This window comes from Ranitomeya variabilis, chromosome 3 (genome assembly GCF_051348905.1).
Source record: "Ranitomeya variabilis isolate aRanVar5 chromosome 3, aRanVar5.hap1, whole genome shotgun sequence".
NCBI classification, from domain to species: domain Eukaryota; kingdom Metazoa; phylum Chordata; class Amphibia; order Anura; family Dendrobatidae; genus Ranitomeya; species Ranitomeya variabilis.
Genome location: NC_135234.1, coordinates 432,243,350 through 432,261,747, shown reverse-complemented (window position 1 = coordinate 432,261,747; position 18,398 = coordinate 432,243,350). Strand labels below are relative to the sequence as shown.

General features: G+C 42.5%; 2 protein-coding genes across 5 annotated transcripts in view; one reads left to right on the top strand and one right to left on the bottom strand.

The window, feature by feature from the left end:
• Positions 1-8,431, bottom strand: part of LOC143816256 (merlin-like) — a 109,692-nt gene extending 101,261 nt beyond the window's left edge. Inside the window, exons 1-2 of the mRNA XM_077296421.1 lie at positions 8,376-8,431; positions 4,236-4,616 (exon numbers count right to left, since the gene is read on the bottom strand). The gene's annotated coding sequence lies outside the window, so the exon portion shown is untranslated. The remainder of the gene's footprint in view (positions 1-4,235; positions 4,617-8,375) is intronic.
• Positions 8,432-8,440: 9 nt separating this feature from the next.
• MRPS17 (mitochondrial ribosomal protein S17) lies at positions 8,441-13,286 on the top strand. 4 transcript variants are annotated; one of them, XM_077296423.1, is made up of 4 exons: positions 8,468-8,569; positions 8,688-8,806; positions 12,453-12,593; positions 12,905-13,286. In XM_077296423.1, exons 3-4 carry the CDS (start codon positions 12,471-12,473, stop codon positions 13,196-13,198), a joined length of 417 nt encoding a protein of 138 aa, XP_077152538.1. In that variant the 5' UTR covers positions 8,468-8,569; positions 8,688-8,806; positions 12,453-12,470; the 3' UTR covers positions 13,199-13,286. The 4 variants fall into 4 exon arrangements, with proteins under 4 accessions (XP_077152539.1, XP_077152538.1, XP_077152540.1 ...); XM_077296425.1 differs by having other exon boundaries at positions 8,688-8,809; XM_077296424.1 differs by lacking the exon at positions 8,688-8,806 and having other exon boundaries at positions 8,441-8,569.
• The last annotated feature ends 5,112 nt before the right edge of the window (positions 13,287-18,398 follow it).

The following is an 18,398-nucleotide window of genomic DNA, read 5'->3' as shown; positions in this document are numbered from 1 at the left end:
TCGGTCCGTGGCCCTGGGCGCCCAATTAAAGGGGAACGGTCTTTTAAGGGGAATTGTGAATAAAGTCTATTGTCCGTGATGCCACCTGTGGTTCTCGGTCAGTAGGGACTGACGCCACTTAAAGGGTCCTCAGGGGTGATGATATGGCTAGATGGTGACGCTTCCCACAGGTGAAGCAGGTTCCCCAGGGCTCCCAAGGTGTGTGGCAAAGATAGTGTATGCCAACGAATAAGTGGAGGACACAAGTTGTAAAGTCTTTACCTGGTTTACAGATGGTAGTAGTGCATCTCAGTCCAGAGTATCAGGTACAGGTGTAGCTGTGGTCCGGCCGGCTTGGAGGCAAAGGTGATCCCTCTCCCAGGTGAGGTTCGTAAGCCTTTCCTACTTGCGCTAAGATGGCGAGGTCCCTGCTGCTTGTAGCTTGCTGGCAAGGAATCCTCTCTCTCCTGTCCTGGGACAGTTACCTGCATGATGGGCAGCTTAAGCCGTTTTACAGGTACTCTATCATGCCCTGGGCTCTTCAGGTGCTGCTACGTCTCAGGTGTGGTGTGGGCCAATCATATAAAGATCTTAGCCCTCCGGTTCTGCCAAGTGTCCTAGAGTCCCACTATAGTCTCAGGCTCCCGATGCCCGGTTTCTGCGCTCTGGCTCTGAGGGTGCCCGGTCACAGCTCCCCTCTGAGCCCTTTTCCACTTCTGTGCTCCTTTCCTCTGTAGCTCCACCACATACAACCCTTCAGGTTCTCTCTCTTTCCAGAGGCTGCAGCTCCCACGTGGCTGCTAGGCCTCTCTGTCTGTTTCAGACGTCCTTCCTCTTTCTTTCCCTCCTGGAGACTGACTGCCTCCCTCCACTGTCTCTCTCAGACTGGCTAGCTCCTCCTCCAGACCAGGACATATATCCATATTTGAGGGAAGCTCCCATGAATCTGGGTCCTGAGCTCCCCCTCCTGGCCTGGATTCAGAATGTGTTGCATGTGTTTGCCTTACCTGATAAAGAGAACTCCATTGCCTCCACGCATGATATCACCCTCCCCGAAAGGAAGGCAACATCACTACAACAACTAATTACCTGGGGTGTTGCATAATCTTCTCTGATGAGTCTAATTTTCAGCTTTGCCCAACACTTGGTTGTCTAATGGTTAGAAGGAGACCTGGAGAGGCGTACAAGCCACAGTGTCTTGCACCCACTGTGAAATTTGATGGGAGGATCGGTGATGATCTGGGGATGCATCAGCAAGGCTGGAATTGGGCAGGTTAATTTTTGCAAAGGACATATGAATCAAGCCGCACACAAGGTTATCCAGGAAAAACAGTTAATTCCTTCTGCTCAGGCAATGTTCCCCAACTCTGAGGACTGTTTTTTCCAGCAGGACAATGCACCATGCCATACAGCTAGGTCAAGGTGTGGATGAAGGACTACCACATTAAATCCCTGTCATGGCCAGCCCAATCTCCAGACCGGAACCCCACTGAAAACCTCTGGAATGTAATCAAGAGGAAGATGGATAGTCACAAGCCATCAAACAAAGAAGAACTGCTTAAATTTTTGTACCAGGAGTGGCATAAGGTCACCCAAAAGCAGTGTGAAAGACTGGGTCCTCCATTATCATCATGTCCAACCCCCTGCTCAATGCAGGATTCACTAAACCATCTCAGACGGATGTCTGTCCAGCCTTAGCTTGAAGACTTCCATTGAGGGAGAACTCACCACTTCTCGTGGCAGCCTGCTCCACTTATTGATCACTCACTGTCAAAATGTTTTTTCTAATATCTAATGTTACACTGACATCTAAACTTAAATTAAGCACTTGTTCAGATGAGCAATCAGTGCTTTTTATGTCTGTATACTGACAAATGCAAGTCAATATGGTAGTTCACACGAATGTATTTAAAAAGGGAACAATGGTCCACCTGTAAAAATTGCAAGATGTGCTACACTGATCCATGTCTAGGATCAAACTCACCCATTATTTACGGTAATTTATTTATTTTTTACTCACTTATAAAGTACCAGGATATTCCACAGCGCTTTATAGACATCATCATCACTGTCCCCATTGGGACTTACCATCTAGATTTCTATCGGTATGTCTTTGGAGTGTGGGAGAAAACCGGATTACCTGGATAAAATCCACACAAACACGTGGAGAATATACAAACTCCTTGTATTGAACTCAGTGAGTATATTTAAAAAAATCTAATGTCATATAAACCCCATCAATATGGCATCTGTTTTTTACTGATCCATTACTAACATCAACATACAAACCTGTATTTGATCTTTTATTATATGATAAATTGTTGATTTAAAAACTGGATGCCATAAGGATGTGAAAAATGGACATACGGATGATGTATAGATTGCAACCAGTCTAAAATGCTGCACCTTATGAGTTATTCATAAAGTTATGTGTATATATATATATATATATATATATATATATATATATATATATATATACTCCTCAACATTTAAATTTAAACAGCAAGAAAAGTTGTAGAATCATGGAAATACTGGGAGCGATAGACATGTTAATGATATGCAAATTGTGAAAGAATGTAAACAAGATGTTCCAAACTTCTTGATTTATTCAAAATTAAGTGTGAGCGTCTCACTCTGAAATACACACACCTACACGCCTTGGCATGCTATCAGTGAGGTTATTAATGTTTTTCTATGTAATGTTCTGCTATGCTGAATGCACTTGGGCACGCAAATCATCAGCATCCACTGCTGGTAGCTCCCATCGCAAATGCTGATTTGCTGATGGGAGACTAGGCCCTGAATGATGCTCACAGTAGGACAAGCAGCATACGGCCTGGCATTGCTGTACTGAGTCGCTTTTACATTTCCCGATGAAGGCCTCTTCATGGCACTGCCCAAGTGATTTCCAGCCCAATCACCAACTATCATTGTGTCCAAGATAAAAGCAGGATATATCACTGAAGAGGACAGACCTCCATTCCAGCCTACATTGCCATGTTGCTCTGCATTATTATAGCCTTTGACAATAGTGGTGTGAGGTCAATGAAACACATGTAGCTGGAGATCTGCCTCGCAGCCCAGTATTGTGCAAACACCTTCTGATGGTTTGCTTGATGCCTTAGTCTTGGTGCACCATTGGTAAAATATGCACCATTGTTCAAATCTTATGACTCCACGTGGACAATTCAATGCAGAGGCATTCACAGGGGAACATCACATTGGTTCTACTCCTGAGATTATGGTGTGGGTGGCATAAGTGGCATGCCTGGCCCCTCTAATCTTCATCCCAGGTACACCAACAGCTCAAAATTACAATGATTTTTGTCATGGAACCAGTAGCATGGCCATTTCTCCAATGTGTCCTAGGAGCTGTTTTTCAACACCAGGCCGCTCACTGCTGATGCTACTATGAGCAGCCTAAGTGGCCTAATCATGCTGCCATGGCCTGCAGGATCTCCACACTTATCTCCCATCAGGTACATATAAGATGTTATTGGCTGGCAATTGCAAAGGTATCTGCTAGCAGGGGATCTTGATGATTTGCATGCCAAAGTGCATTCAGTGTGGCAAAATATTTTTCAGACAACCATTAACAACCTCATTGATAGCATACAAAGGTAAGCGGATGTATTTATTTTCTTTGTTCATATAGTGCCATTAATTTCCACCGCACGTTATAGACATCATCATCGCATACCCTTTCAGTATGTCCTTGGAGTGTTAGGAGAAACCAGAATACACGAAGAAAACCCAGGCAAACATGAGGACATACAATCTCCTTGCAGATGTTGCTCTTGGTAAAATATGAACAAAGGACCCCAGCGCTGCCAAGTTACGGTTCTAACCACTGAGCCAACAATTCTGCCTCTGGCTTTTATATTCAGGTACTGAATAAATTGAGTTGTTCTGAAAATATTTCATCCATTTTTTCATATTTGCATATCTACAAGTCATCTAATTTCCATAATTCCATTACTTTTCTTTATGGGTGTTGCAATTTCAATGCTCAGGGGTGTATATAATATTATTATTATTATGAAAAGTATTATGTGCACCATTCAGTATTGATATGTAGATGTTTGGTGTTCATGCCATAGAACTGCACCAATTTTATTTTTCCAAACCTGAAATGTTCCCCATGACCCATTGAAGCTATTGATCTGGCATGTAGTTTGCCCTGACCATACATAATGGGAAGTGTACAAAACAATTCCTGCTCCTTATAATCTATAGAAAGAGTTTTACTTTACCAGGCTTTAGAATTGCAAGAGATCAGAAGTTGCTAAAAGCAGCATATTCAGCAGGGATGGTGTTCTTTTTCACGGTTTCTTCTTTATATTTTGAATTCAGGTAATCCAGGTTTCCAGTTTCACAGTATAATCTCCTATAATCCCATAAACTGAAGTAAAAGAAAGTTTATCCCATACTGGACTGTTCAGGTGTTTTCAGAAAATAGGCTCGATGCTAAAGAACCATTTCTATTAAGAGTTCTGCCTTCTGCATATCACTTCGATAAATCCGGAGGAACGAAAAGCTGTCAATTCAAAGAAAAAGAGCCTTTAAAATCTGAAAATCTTGTAATTCCAGGAAGCGTCGTCGTATTCTGCTGATATGAGACTGCACACTGCTTCCTACATGGGAGGAAGAAGATATGAGAGCTGAAAATCATGACACATTATCGTAAGCTAATAATGGCAGGAGTGTCAGCCAATGAGGTAACTGCAAGGAATGTGTATAACCTGAAAGGAATGATAGGTGAGTCAGGCCGCAGTGCAAGGAATGCTCCTAAGTAAGAATGTGACTATCACCAGCAGTGCCGGGGAGGCACAACCAAAATCTGAGAGACTGCACATTATACAAGAATCACATGAACATATACAGGTTCCTCTCACAAAATTAGAATATCTTCAAAAAGTTAATTCATTTCAGTTCTTCAATACAAAAAGTGAAACTCCTACATTATATACAGTCATTACAAACAGAGTGATCTATTTCACATGTTTATTTCTGTTAATGTTGATGATTATGGCTTATAGCCAATGAAAACCGAAAAGTCATTATCTCAGTAAATTAGAATACTTTATAACACCAGCTTGAAAAGTGATTTTAAAATCCGAAAAGTTGGCCTACTGAAATGTATGCCCAGTAAATGCACTAAATACTTGGTCGGGGCTCCTTTTGCATTAATTACTGCATCAATGCAGTGTGGCATGGAGGCGATCAGCCTGTGGCACTGCTGAGGTGTTATGGAAGCCCAGGTTGCTTTGATAGCAGCCTTCAGCTCGTCTGCATTGTTCGGTCTGGTGTCTCTCATCTTCCTCTTGACAACACTCCATAGATTCTCTATGGGGTTAAGGTCAGGTGAGTTTGCTGGCCAATCAAGCACAGTGATACTGTTGTTTGTAAACCAGGTATTGGTACTTCTGGCAGTGTGGACCGGTGCCAAGTCCTGCTGGAGAATGAAATTTCTATCTCCAAAAAGCTTCTTGGCAGAGGGAAGCATGAAGTGCTCTAAAATTTCCTGGTAGACGGCTGCGCTGACTTTCGTCTTGATAAAATACAGTGGACCTACACCAGCAGATGACATGACTCCCCAAACCATCACTGATTGTGGAAACTGATGTGCAGTATACATGGTGATAAAAAGTGCATAGTCTTGACATCGCAGTGAGGCCGACTCTTTAAAGGTTTTACCCTAGAAAATTGACATAAAAGCTTTGAAAATTTGCTAAATTTTCGCGCAATGTGGAGTTGCGAAGGGGGTGGCCACTCTTGCCCATGCAATTCATTCGAAGTGCTGATGCTTTTTACCTCAGAAATACTCTTCCGTCTCTGACTGGAGTGACATTTTTGGCAGGCACACGGAGATGCACTCCATTCAGAAGAGGCACTGCCTTGTAGTCCAGCAAGACTGGTGTAGCGCGAGTGTGCTCTATGCCAGTCTTGATGAATCAGCCCCAAGTGGCTCTGATTTATCAACACTGGTATTATGTGTGTCAGTCTTGAATAAATGTGTACTGGAGTAAGATGCGCTAAATTAATTAAGAGGTGTGCAAGAAATGTACGCCAGTTAGTGACTGGAGTGCACTTCTGTTCTAATGTACACCATTTTAGTTGCATATTGTCACTACTCTGTTGTCGGGTAAATTATGATATGTTTATCATGCGTGCTTGGACACATATCCCCTTCACTTTTCAAAAAGTTGGTTGGGCTGGAGGGACATAGAAATGCCAAATGATCACATTTTTGCACAAGCACAAGTTGTTCAAACATTTGTAGTTAACGATAAATGGGTTCCAGTATCTATTTTAGATGCCCAGTACCTCCAGCAGTATTTCTACAGAGCTGCCAGTCCAAGTCATAACAAAACCAGCCCAATGCCCCATAACGTAGCCAAGTAATCACAGTACCCCATACCATATGGCGGCATAGTATTTCCATAATAGTACAAACTACTGTTCTAAATGAAGGATATGTCCATAAAAAAGTTTCCTATAAAGATTTTAGTGTGATAAAAACCTTGCTATAATATTCTAATTTGTTTAATTGAGAAAAGACACCTATAGTTTGTTTTATGTTTTTCGATGTTATTTTTAATATGTGAAAAGAAGCAAATGTCAAATCTTATTGCTTTGTCCAAGTAGCCTTTGAAATAAAATGAAAGCGAAAACAAATGCCCTATTCGAAAAAATGTGTCAATAATATTTGCTTATTTGTTAATTTTGTGATTTCCACATTTCTGGCAGAAAAATCTGTGTGAAGAAACTCTGTGTGCACATACCCCAATAGTAGCTTCTATAGCTACATAACTAAAGAGGCTTCAATACCCTCGTGGCAGGCCTTACTACTATGCCCCATAATTGGACCTCCAAAGCAGTGGCAGACAGTATTCTTACATAACAAACATGACAAGAAGAAGAAGCCTGTATGGGAGAAGTTATCTGTTAGGTTCTGTGATGCTGGCTATCATCACTTTTCACAGACAAGCCGTGAGGAAGGAGAGTCTAGAAGTCCGAGGTCAAATACCAGGAGTATACGTCAAAGGCAGAGGGGAAAGACAAAGGGGTCAACACATCAGTGTCAGACGTTGCCAGTCCAATATGGTGCTGATCGGGGAAAAAGTGTCTAGGCAAACAGTCAAAGGGACGCACTACACTAAGCAAAGCTACGACTCACAAAGGTCTGTTCAATGCCATCCAGAAAGATGACACCTGGAGGAAGGCGAGCAGGCCTAGCCTGTGGTTGGGCTGCTGGGCAATCTTTAGTTTGCATGGGAACAACTCAGCACGCTCCACTCCCTGATGGGTGGCTGGCCTATCCCTAATTAGCATGAGGATAGTCAGTCCCCGACTTGTCATTCATGTTAGAGATGATGACTATATTATTCTAGGTACAGAAATTTAGATATTTTGATCTTAAAGGTTTGTCCAGGGTTAGCATGAAAGTCACTCTGTAACTGCACACTTGTGAATCTTTACGAGCGTACGGGCGGTCATGAGACCACAAGTATGTGATATACACACTTCTGACCACATTCCAACTAGACTTGCGCATCCTCGCTCAATTCACAAGTGTGAAATCATTCAGCCGCAGTCTTATACTGCTGCCCATGGTTTAGGCAGCATGTATCCGCTGTCATGGTCGCTTTAAATGCTAGTGCACTGTGGTAACACTGTAATAGTCTTTTCCCTAGTGCAGTGTGTGACAAATTCATATTTTGTTGAAAATGCACAATTGTGTCTTCCTCATAAGATACCCGCTCATCTACTTGAATTACTATTTAATATGATTATTTGTAGTATTCCTACTGGAGGTTTGGTGAAAATTTACAAAATATATATTGGATCAGATGAGCTTAAAGGGAACCTGAGATTAGATTTGTGGTGCCAGAACCACGGTCAGGTCAGCATGAATCAGACTCTGCCTCCATTATGGCAGCCACGTATGTTTTACACTGAAATATTACAGGCCTGATTCATTAAGTGGGGCACACCAGCCGTAATGATTGCGACTCCTGGCATAAGGTGTGCCCAACCCTGGTGAGCACCACTGACAGAAATTGTACTCCAGTCAGAAGTGGCGGAAATATTCATCAATTACACAAGCAGCCTTAGCCATGCCCGTCCATGAGGCTTCCATTTTGGCAGACTGCTATAAAAATGCTTAAAATTGAGTTGAGCAAAAATTCATCAAATCTTCAAAGTATTGAAAGCAAGGAGAAAGTTTAGAAGTGTGTGTGTGTGTGTGTGTGTGTGTGTGTGTACACATAAAGACACACATAGCTGATACACATTAAACACACACATATATATATATATATACAGATTTATGTATATGATATATATATATATACATATATATATATAATTTTCTTTATACAATACTATACCTTCCGAACAGCCAGTATTTTAGCAACCATTCTGTATCCCACGTTTTCTTTTCTGTAATTTTCCCCGCAGCCAGCAGGTGGCGAGCTGACAATGCATTCATGGTCTCTCCAGCTAGATGCGGTAAATGGAAGTCGGTGACGTCACCTACGCGACAGAGGTCGGAGGGACAGCGGGCAGGAAGTAGCGGCTGGAGGTGAGTGCAGGCGGAGGGGAATGTCAATGCCGTGTGCACATGTAGTAAGAGCGGTTCCGTTACAGTGTGTCAGCCTCATTTCAGCGTGCACTGTACTTTTCTGTTTCATATATTGCAGGGCACCTGTCGTCTGGTTCGTCATAAACCTCTGGCTTCAGAGAAGGTGCTGACAGACCTGTTCTGGGACACAGAAGTCCTGAGGGCCCCCTCCCAGGAGGGACATGATTGCAGTGACAGGTAGTTGTACCCTGCAAAGCAGAAAAGTACTGACCACACAGGCACGAGGCTGACACACTGTAACAGAACTCCACTGCCCGTATACTGATGTAGGACCCACTGCCACCCTGCACAGGAACTTATTCACATGCGTCACACTTGGCTGTTTACAGAAATCCGACAGAAATTGGTGGAGGAGGCCTCACGTGCTAGCACTGCTCCATATAAAGCTGTTATAGAGGGGACCTAGGGGGCTTCCTGCATTTATCAGATATTTCTGGCATACCTTGTGTACACATCATATATGGCTGATATGGGAATATCCATTTAAAAAGTTCTTCCTCAATTTGATTAGTGTAACGGATCCAGATGGTAGGTGATAAATGTCTAATCGCTGGCCACCCTTTACAGTAAGGCCTCAGTCACACGTCTGTGTATACACACACGTGAAAAATGCTGCCAGTTTCATCAGTGTGTGGTCCATGTGTCATTGTTGTACAGTCTGTGTGTCCATTGTAACCATCCGTGTGTCGTCGTTGTACAGTCTGTGTGTCCATTGTAACCATCCGTGTGTCGTCGTTGTACGGTCTGTGTGTCCATTGTAACCATCCATGTGTCATCGTTGTATGGTCTGTGTCCATTTTAACCAACCATGTGTCATTGTTGTACAGTCTGTGTGTTCGTTGTAACCATGTGTGTCATCGTTGTACGGTCTGTGTGTCCATTGTAACCATCCGTGTGTCGTCGTTGTACAGTCTGTGTGTTCGTTGTAACCATCCGTGTGTCGTCGTTGTACAGTCTGTGTGTTCGTTGTAACCATCTGTGTGTCATCGTTGTACAGTCTGTGTGTTCGTTGTAACCATCTGTGTGTCATCGTTGTACAGTCTGTGTGTTCGTTGTAACCATCTGTGTGTCATCGTTGTACAGTCTGTGTGTTCGTTGTAACCATCTGTGTGTCATCGTTGTACGGTCTGTGTGTCCATTGTAACCATCCGTGTGTCGTCGTTGTACAGTCTGTGTGTCCATTGTAACCATCTGTGTGTCATCGTTGTACGGTCTGTGTCCATTGTAACCATCTGTGTGTCGTCGTTGTACAGTCTGTGTGTCCATTGTAACCATCTGTGTGTCGTCGTTGTACGGTCTGTGTGTCCATTGTAACCATCTGTGTGTCATTGTTGTACGGTCTGTGTGTCCATTGTAACCATCTGTGTGTCATTGTTGTACGGTATGTGTCCGTTGTAACCATCCGTGTGTCATTGTTGTACAGTATGTGTCCGTTGTAACCATCCATGTGTCATTGTTGTACGGTATGTGTGTCCGTTGTAACCATCCGTGTGTCATTGTTGTACGGTATGTGTGTCCGTTGTAACCATCCGTGTGTCATCGTTGTGCGGTATGTGTGTCCATTGTAACCATCCCATGATTGGGAAGTGCTTCTTGAGCTTGGACATACGGAGTGCTCAGTCAGAGGGCTAATGAATACAAATTTTTAAAAAACTGACCGTCACATCCAAACATAGACTAAGTGTGCTAACCTAGAGTCACCAACTCATATACACTCAAACAAATAAGGCCGCACTCTGTAGCACCATAGCATGCAAATATGAAATATGAACATTGAACTGCATTACTGCACTAGAAATATGAAAAATTGAGAAAGCTTAGCACGTAGATTGGCCAATTTATTTGTACCTGGAAGCCACGGTAAGGCGTTTCTCATTTCCAGGACCTAGCAATGCCAATCGTCTCTTAGAATAAAGTCTTCATCTGAATGGGAATCTAATACGAGTCCTCTCTTAGACTAAAATCTATCTTTCTGTGGAGGTTAGCACCTGTTCATACTTAGTTTATGTTTGGATGTAACGGTCAGTTTTTTAAAATATTCATTAGCCTTCTGACTGAGCACTCCGCCTTTTATCCACAGGTGTTTTTAATCATAGCAGGACCACTACCCCTCCACAGAGAGAGAGATTTTAGTCTAAGATAGGACTCATATTATGTTCCCATACAGATGAAGACTTTATTCTTAGAGAGGATTGGCATTGTTAGGTCCTGGAAACAAGAAACGCCTTACCGTGGCTTCCAGGTACACATGAACTGGCCAATTTATGCTCTAAGCTTTCTCAATTTTTCATATTTCTAGTGCAGTAATGCAATTCAATTTTCATATTTCATATTTGGAAGCTATGGCGTTAGAGTGCTGCCTTTTTTGTTTGAGAGATCCGAGTTATAACTGATCCTAGTGCTACTGATGGTGGACATGTTGTTTCCAGCATCAATGGGAGTTTTAGCACCCTCACAAATCTTTTTTTTTTTTTCCTATGTGTAACTTGCAAGTCATGATAGTTATGCTCCGTTCACACTTATACAGTGTTTTCTACCAAGTTATACTATTTCAGGGTTTCTGTTGTAATCCTGAAGAAACTATTCCACTGTGATCCTTGACCGAGTCTTTATGGAGCCTTCACTTGAAAGAATCTGGCAGTCTTTGCAGTATTCCTCTTTTTCAGACACTCATAAATGTGGGGTCACACATGCATATGGCATCTGGTGCGAGATGCGAATGACTCTTGGCTCCAGGTCTTCTGCGAGTGTGATCCAAGTGTCAGAGGTCTGTGCTCCGATCCTCTTTCATGAAAGAATCACAGCACAGCTGCAGAGGAGTTAGAGAAAGTGATTTCTCCACCTCCTCCATTGCTGGCATCCGCAAGAATCACACTGCACTTGCATGACATCAGAGTGCAGTCCAATGTTTTGCATGCACTCAAACTTGTATGGGTGCGTGCAGTTGAATATACGCTGCCAGTTGAAGCATTCAGTGATTTTTTTTTTCTCATGCCAACTTGGCATGAGAAAATAAACGCTAGTCTGCACTGCTCCATAGTATGACATTGGAGCGAGTGCTATCCAAAGAAACTTTGGATATCACTCGTCTGAGTTATACGCTGGCTATACCCCAGTCTGAGTGAGCACTAAAAGTGATAAGCCACAAATTCTGCCAGGACATCGGCTATACAGGTTCCACAGTGATGCCATCAGCTTTATTCAAGTAAACGGCTCTGTCAGGGTCTCTGTCAGAATACAATTTTTTGGTATTCTTTAAAAAAAACAAAGTGGAGAGCACTGTGTTTATGTGATGTTTATGTGAACCTTTCCTTTCCAGGAACCTCTTTTATTGTAAATGCAATAACATCCATGTCGGTGATTAATTAATAGTGAGCTTGAAATGTGTAATTCACTGTGAAATGTCTCTTGGTTCAGGTATACTCAGTTATCACCATGTCAGTGATGAGTTAACATGAAATGTCTCTTGGTTCAGGTATACTCAGTTATCACCATGTCAGTGATGAGTTAACATGAAATGTCTCTTGGTTCAGGTGTACTCAGTTATCACCATGTCAGTGATGAGTTAACATGAAATGTCTCTTGGTTCAGGTATACTCAGTTATCACCATGTCAGTGATGAGTTAACATGAAATGTCTCTTGGTTCAGGTGTACTCAGTTATCACCATGTCAGTGATGAGTTAACATGAAATGTCTCTTGGTTCAGGTATACTCAGTTATCACCATGTCAGTGATGAGTTAACATGAAATGTCTCTTGGTTCAGGTGTACTCAGTTATCACCATGTCAGTGATGAGTTAACATGAAATGTCTCTTGGTTCAGGTGTACCCAGTTATCACCATGTCAGTCGTCCGCACCACTGTTCATGCCAAATGGATTGTAGGAAAAGTAATAGGGACAAAGATGAGAAAAACAGCTAAAGTACGTGTGACAAGGATGGTGTTGGATTCCTACTTACTAAAGGTGAGTGCAGCTTTTGGATTCTTTCTCCTTAGGGTATGGTCACATTTGTGCTGAGCTTTCAGAGGGTTACATCTATAACATGTCTATTCAAATGCAGAATGCATTTAAGAAGTGAAACACTTGGCTCCATTTGACCACCTTTCCCCGATGTCAATGTATTTTGCAAGACACAATAGCGTAGTCTACCATTGTGTCACTTAAAAAAAAAAAAAAAAAAAAAAAAAAAAAGCAAAAAAACAATGTATGCTTAGCCATGTGAATTCTATTAGTGCACATACAGCGGTAAATAAATGTTTTTTCCTTTATCATAGTATTACAACAAGAGGAAGACTTACTTTGCCCACGATGCAGAGCAGCAGTGCACAGTAGGCGACATTGTGCTGCTGAAAGCTTTACCCGAAAGAAGAAGCAAGCACGTCACTCATGAACTGTCTGAAATCGTTTTTAAAGTGGGCAGAGTGGTTGACCCTTTTACTGGGAAGCTCTGTGCTGGCAGCAAATTTCTGGAGAGTTTAGAGGACATTAAGTTAGATGATCTGGATAAACATCTCCAGGATCTGAAAATCTCAGCTGGCATAAGTGAAGAGAAGAAAGCAGATTCATGAAGATCTACAGTTATTCTCTATGGAACCTTTGTATGATAAATATTCCTCCACAGTAGTAATTAAAGTTATGGCCTTTTTCTACATTTAATTGATTGTTTTTATTTCTACGGAAATGTTTCTTTTAATAAGTTCATTCTTTTTTTCAGAGGCTGCAGTGACTTAAAAGGGTTGTCCAGTCGTGACGTATTGATGTTCTATCCGTAGGACAGGTCTTCAGTTTCAGAATCTGTGAGGGACCAACACACATTGCCCCTACTATTCAATTGTTATATGCTTTAAAGGGGGCTGGATGGAGACATTTTGAGTAGAGCTGCAAAGTGCATTTCCATTTATTGCATAGTGGCCCCTGGTGAGTACTGCAGAACTGCTCCTGTTCAGAAGAATATGAGCTGATCGTCAGTACTGGGTAGTGGTCACTACACATTAACTTAGTTTTGTAGTTTCACCTGGCTGCAGGCAGAGCAAATGACATCTGATCAATGGGAATGCCTGGTATTGGACCCCCACCGATCTGATGTTGATGGCCTATCCTTTGGATAGGCCATCAATATGTTGTCACCTTACAATCCTTTTAACATAGAATTATTTTTCCCAATACATTGACATGCTCTCAGCGTGATTTGCACAAAAATTGCATGCCCCATTTCCCATACGTCTTCAGCCTTAAATTGTAACCTCATCCTACCATTATAGACTGCAGTCCCAGTTGGGAGCAATGCTTTTCTTAAAGGCTTCAGCTGAGCCAACAGCTTTAGGATGAGCTCCCATAGGAAGGATTTGCTAGCTGAAAATCTGGTTTATATTACATTAGCTGTATTGTGAATGAGGTGGTGGGCGGTGGCCTAGCTATCACTAGGTTTACATTGGTCTAATGTGATTTTTAATATGTTATTTATTGGGATTAAGGTGACATGAAGGTTTTAAATCCTTCTTGACCTTGGACGTATTCAGTACGTCATGATTGGGAAGTGCTTCTCGACCTTGGACATACGGAGTATGTCCAGGTGATTTTCCGCGCACTGCAGCTGTGCACACGTGATCGCCGCCAGGGATTCTACTACTATGATCATCACGCTGACACCCGGCACTCACTTCCAGGAGCGGTACCCACACTGCTCCCAGCAGTTTAACCAGCTATATGCTGCGGTCAATATTGGTCGCAGCATTTAGAAGGCAGAGGGAGGAAGCCCCCTCTGCCCTCCGATCGGCGCCCCCGCAACGTCATCGCGGGAACCCGTTTGTTGTCATGTTGGCCTGATGTCATCATGACAACATCTGGGACACCAGGCTCTAGCAAGTTAGATCATGCATAGTGCATAGGGCTGGACTGGCCATCTGGTAAATCCCAGAAGGGCATGGGCTGCCTTGTCTGATACATTGTTAACATAATCTGATTCCTCAAGACACCCATACTGTTACCAGCTGTGACGGAGCACAAAGTCACTGGCTATGTCATTAGCCCCAGTAGGCCGCGGGCATTCATTCTGTCTGCGGCCTGCTGGAGACCAGCACCAAGTAGGGGACGTCAGCAGTGCAATGACATCACTGCATCGCACCGCCAGCATCCACTGCGAGAATGGATAGAAGAGGAGACAGGCGCTGCAGAGTATGAGTCGGGATTTGGTGAGAACATGGATTTTTATTTTGTGGAGCTGTGGGCTACCATCAAACTATATAAGGCACTGTGAGCTGGACCATCATAGTATATAAGGGGCTGTGGGGTGGACCACCATACTATATAGTGTACTGTTGGCGGAACCATCATACTATATGGGTGACTGTGAAGTGATCCGTCATACAATATGGGGAGCTATGAGGTGAACCATCATACTATGTGGAGGGGTGTTGGTACCATCAAACTATATAGGAGCTGTGAGGTGTACCTTTATAATATTTAAGGAGCTGTGGGGTGGACCATCATACTATATATGGGTGTTAGGGGGACCATCATATTGTATAGGGGGTTGTTGGAGGGACCATGATACTATATATGGGGCTGTGGGGGATCTTCATAGTGTAGGATGGATCTATTGTACTGTGTGGGGTGGCTGTACGGGGACAATATTACTGTGTGGGGTGGCTGTGTTGGACATTATACTGTGTGGAGGTCTATGGGGTATGTTATACTATGTTCGTGCTGTGATGACCATCATATTGTATGGGATGGTTATGGGGGTCATCATATTGTCTGGGGGGTTTTGGTGGACATCACACTTTGTAGGGGCCTGTGGTGGACATCATACTGTGTGGGGGTCTGTGGTGCCTCTCATACTGTTTATTGGGGGCTGTGGTGGATACCATACTGTATAGGAGGCTGTAATGACAATCTTACTGTGTGGGGTGCTGTGGGGCATCATACTTTGTGGGGGCATAATACACTGTGCGGCTCATGAAAGGGGTATCATAGTGAGTGAGACCACTTACGGGCTTCAGTAGGGACAAAATAAATGTCTCTGCTGCAATACATTTCCTTCTCCATTTCTTGAAAAGTTGGGAGATATGCTGCTCTTTGGCGCTAATGAGATAGAACTTTTTTCCATGGGGCGCCTTTTATTTTCATGATTGCTCTTGCTCAGGAACCTTATTACAATACAGAGGCACTGAAGGTCTTTATTATAAGGAGGCACAATGGGGGAATCGTTATCAATTTTAGGGGAAGAAAGGAGTTATAAGACAGCACAGGGGATATTTTTATTATTATAAGGAGGTAAAGAGTCATTACAGGTGCTTCTCACAAAATTAGATTATCATCAAAAAGTGAATATATTTCAGTTCTTCAATACAAAAAGTGAAACTTATATAGAGTCATTACAATCAGTGATCTATTTGAAGCCTTTATTTCTGTTAATGTTGATGATTATGGCTTACAGCCAATGAAAACCCAAAAGTCATGACCTCAGTACCGTAAATTAGAATACTTTATAACACCACCTTGAAAATTGATTTTAAAATCTGAAATGTTGGCCTACTGAAATGTATGTTCAGTAAATGCACTCAATAGTTGGTCATGACTCCTTTTCCATCAATTACTACATGAATGCGGCGTGGTATGGAGGCGATCAGCCTGTGGCACTGCTGAGGTGTTATGGAAGCCCAGGTTGCTTTGATAGCAGCCTTCAGCTCGTCTGCATTGTTGGGTCTGGTGTCTCTCATCTTCCTCTTGACAATACCCCATAGATTCTCTATGGGGTTAAAGGCAGATGAGTTTGCTGGCCAATCAAGAACAGTGATACTGTTGTTTTTCAACCGGGTATTGGTAGTTCTGGCAGTGTGGACAGGTGTCAAAACCTGCTGGAGAATGAAATTTCCATCTCCAAAAAGCTTGTCGGCAGAGGGAAGCATGAAGTGCGCTAAAAATTTCCTGGTAGACGGCTGTGCTGACTTTGGTCTTGATAAAACACAGTGGACCTACACCAGCATGACTCCCCAAACCATCACTGATTGTGGAAACTTGACATTAGACATCAAGCAGATTGGATTGTGTGCCTCTCCACTCGTAATCCAGACTCCGATTTTGAAATGAAATTCAAAACTTACTTTCATCTGAAAACAACACTTTGGACCACTGAGTAACAGTCCAATTCTTTTTCTGCTTGGCCCAGGTAAGACACTTCTGGCGTTATCTATTGGTCATGAGTGGCTTGACACAAGGAATGTGACACTGAAGCAATGACTCCAGCAGCAGCCCACTCCTTGTGAATCGCCTCAAAATTTTTGAATGGCCTTTTCTTAACAATCCTTTCAAGGCTGTGGTTATCCCGGTTGCTTGGGCACCTTTTTCTACCACAATTTTTGGTATTTATTCTAATTTACTGAGATAATGACTTGGGGTTTCATTGACTGTAAGCCATAATCATCAACATTAACAGAAATAAACACTTGAAATAGATAATTGTAATGATTCTATATAATGAGTTTCACTTTTTGTATTGAAGAACTGAAATTAACTTTTTGATATTCTAATTTTGTGAGAAGCGTCTGTATAAGAGGGAAAGGGGGAGCATTATTAAAGGAGGCACAGAGGAATTAAAAGGTATCACAAGTTGTGGTTTGTGTAGAGGTGGTAGAGTGTGAGGAGGGTCCTGGAAAATGAAAGTGAAGATGGCTGTGTGTTACATTTTGCAGGGACGAGTTATGGATGGAACAAGAGGTCATGGTGGTCTAGACCCAATGCAAAGGAAAAGGGAAAATGAACGACAACAATCAGCGAGAACGTCTCTGGTGAAAACCTGCACAATATACACATATATTTTCTGCAGAGCACTGGGATAAAACGGATATCGCCATTATATGGTCACGGTATGGTGGTAATATCAGTCTTAGTACAGTGTCTTTGGTAAACCCCTTTCTGAAATTTGAGGTATAATACGTCCCTGTGCCCTGGGCCTATCTAACCAGTGATGTATTATTACTGCATGGCGATCACCCTCTCATAGGGCTGTGCACGGGCGATCGCCGCCGCTTGTCAGCTGATTCTGACACCCTGCAATAAGTGCCAGGAGTTGTCACACACCGCTCCAAACACTTTAACCCCCTGAATGCTGCATTCCGGGACCGGGCTGAGAGCACCTCTTCCTTTGGATCGGAGACTCCGCAGCATGACGCGGGGTCCCAATCGTTGCCATGGTGACCCGATGTCGTCATGATGACATCCGTGTCACTAGAGCTAGGAAAGTTGCTTAATCATGTGTGTTGCGTGATCAGCAACTTTCCCTGTCAGAGCAGACAGTTTCTACAGCATGGGGATGCTGCTGCAAAAAATGATAGTCCCATACATATTCGAACAAAGTAAAAAAAAAAAAAGTTACAATTTTTTTTAAATAATTGTAAAAAAATGTTAAAAAATATTAAAAGATATTGTATCTATAAATAAATATTTTTATGAAAGAAAAAAATATAAACAATAAAAATAGACATATTTGGTATTGGTCACAATGACCCGTCATTTAAAACTGTCCCACTAATTATCCCCTTTAATGAACACCGTGGAAAATAAAAAAAAATAAAACCAAGGCAAAAGAAAATGCTTTATCATCATACCTCCGAACAAAAAGTGGATTAAAACACGATCAAAAAGACGGATATGAATAAACATGGTACCACTGAAAACGTCATCTTGTCTGGCAACAAACAAGCCGCCATACAGCTCCATCAGCTGAAAAATAAAAAATGTTATCCCTCTCAGAATAAAGGGATGCAA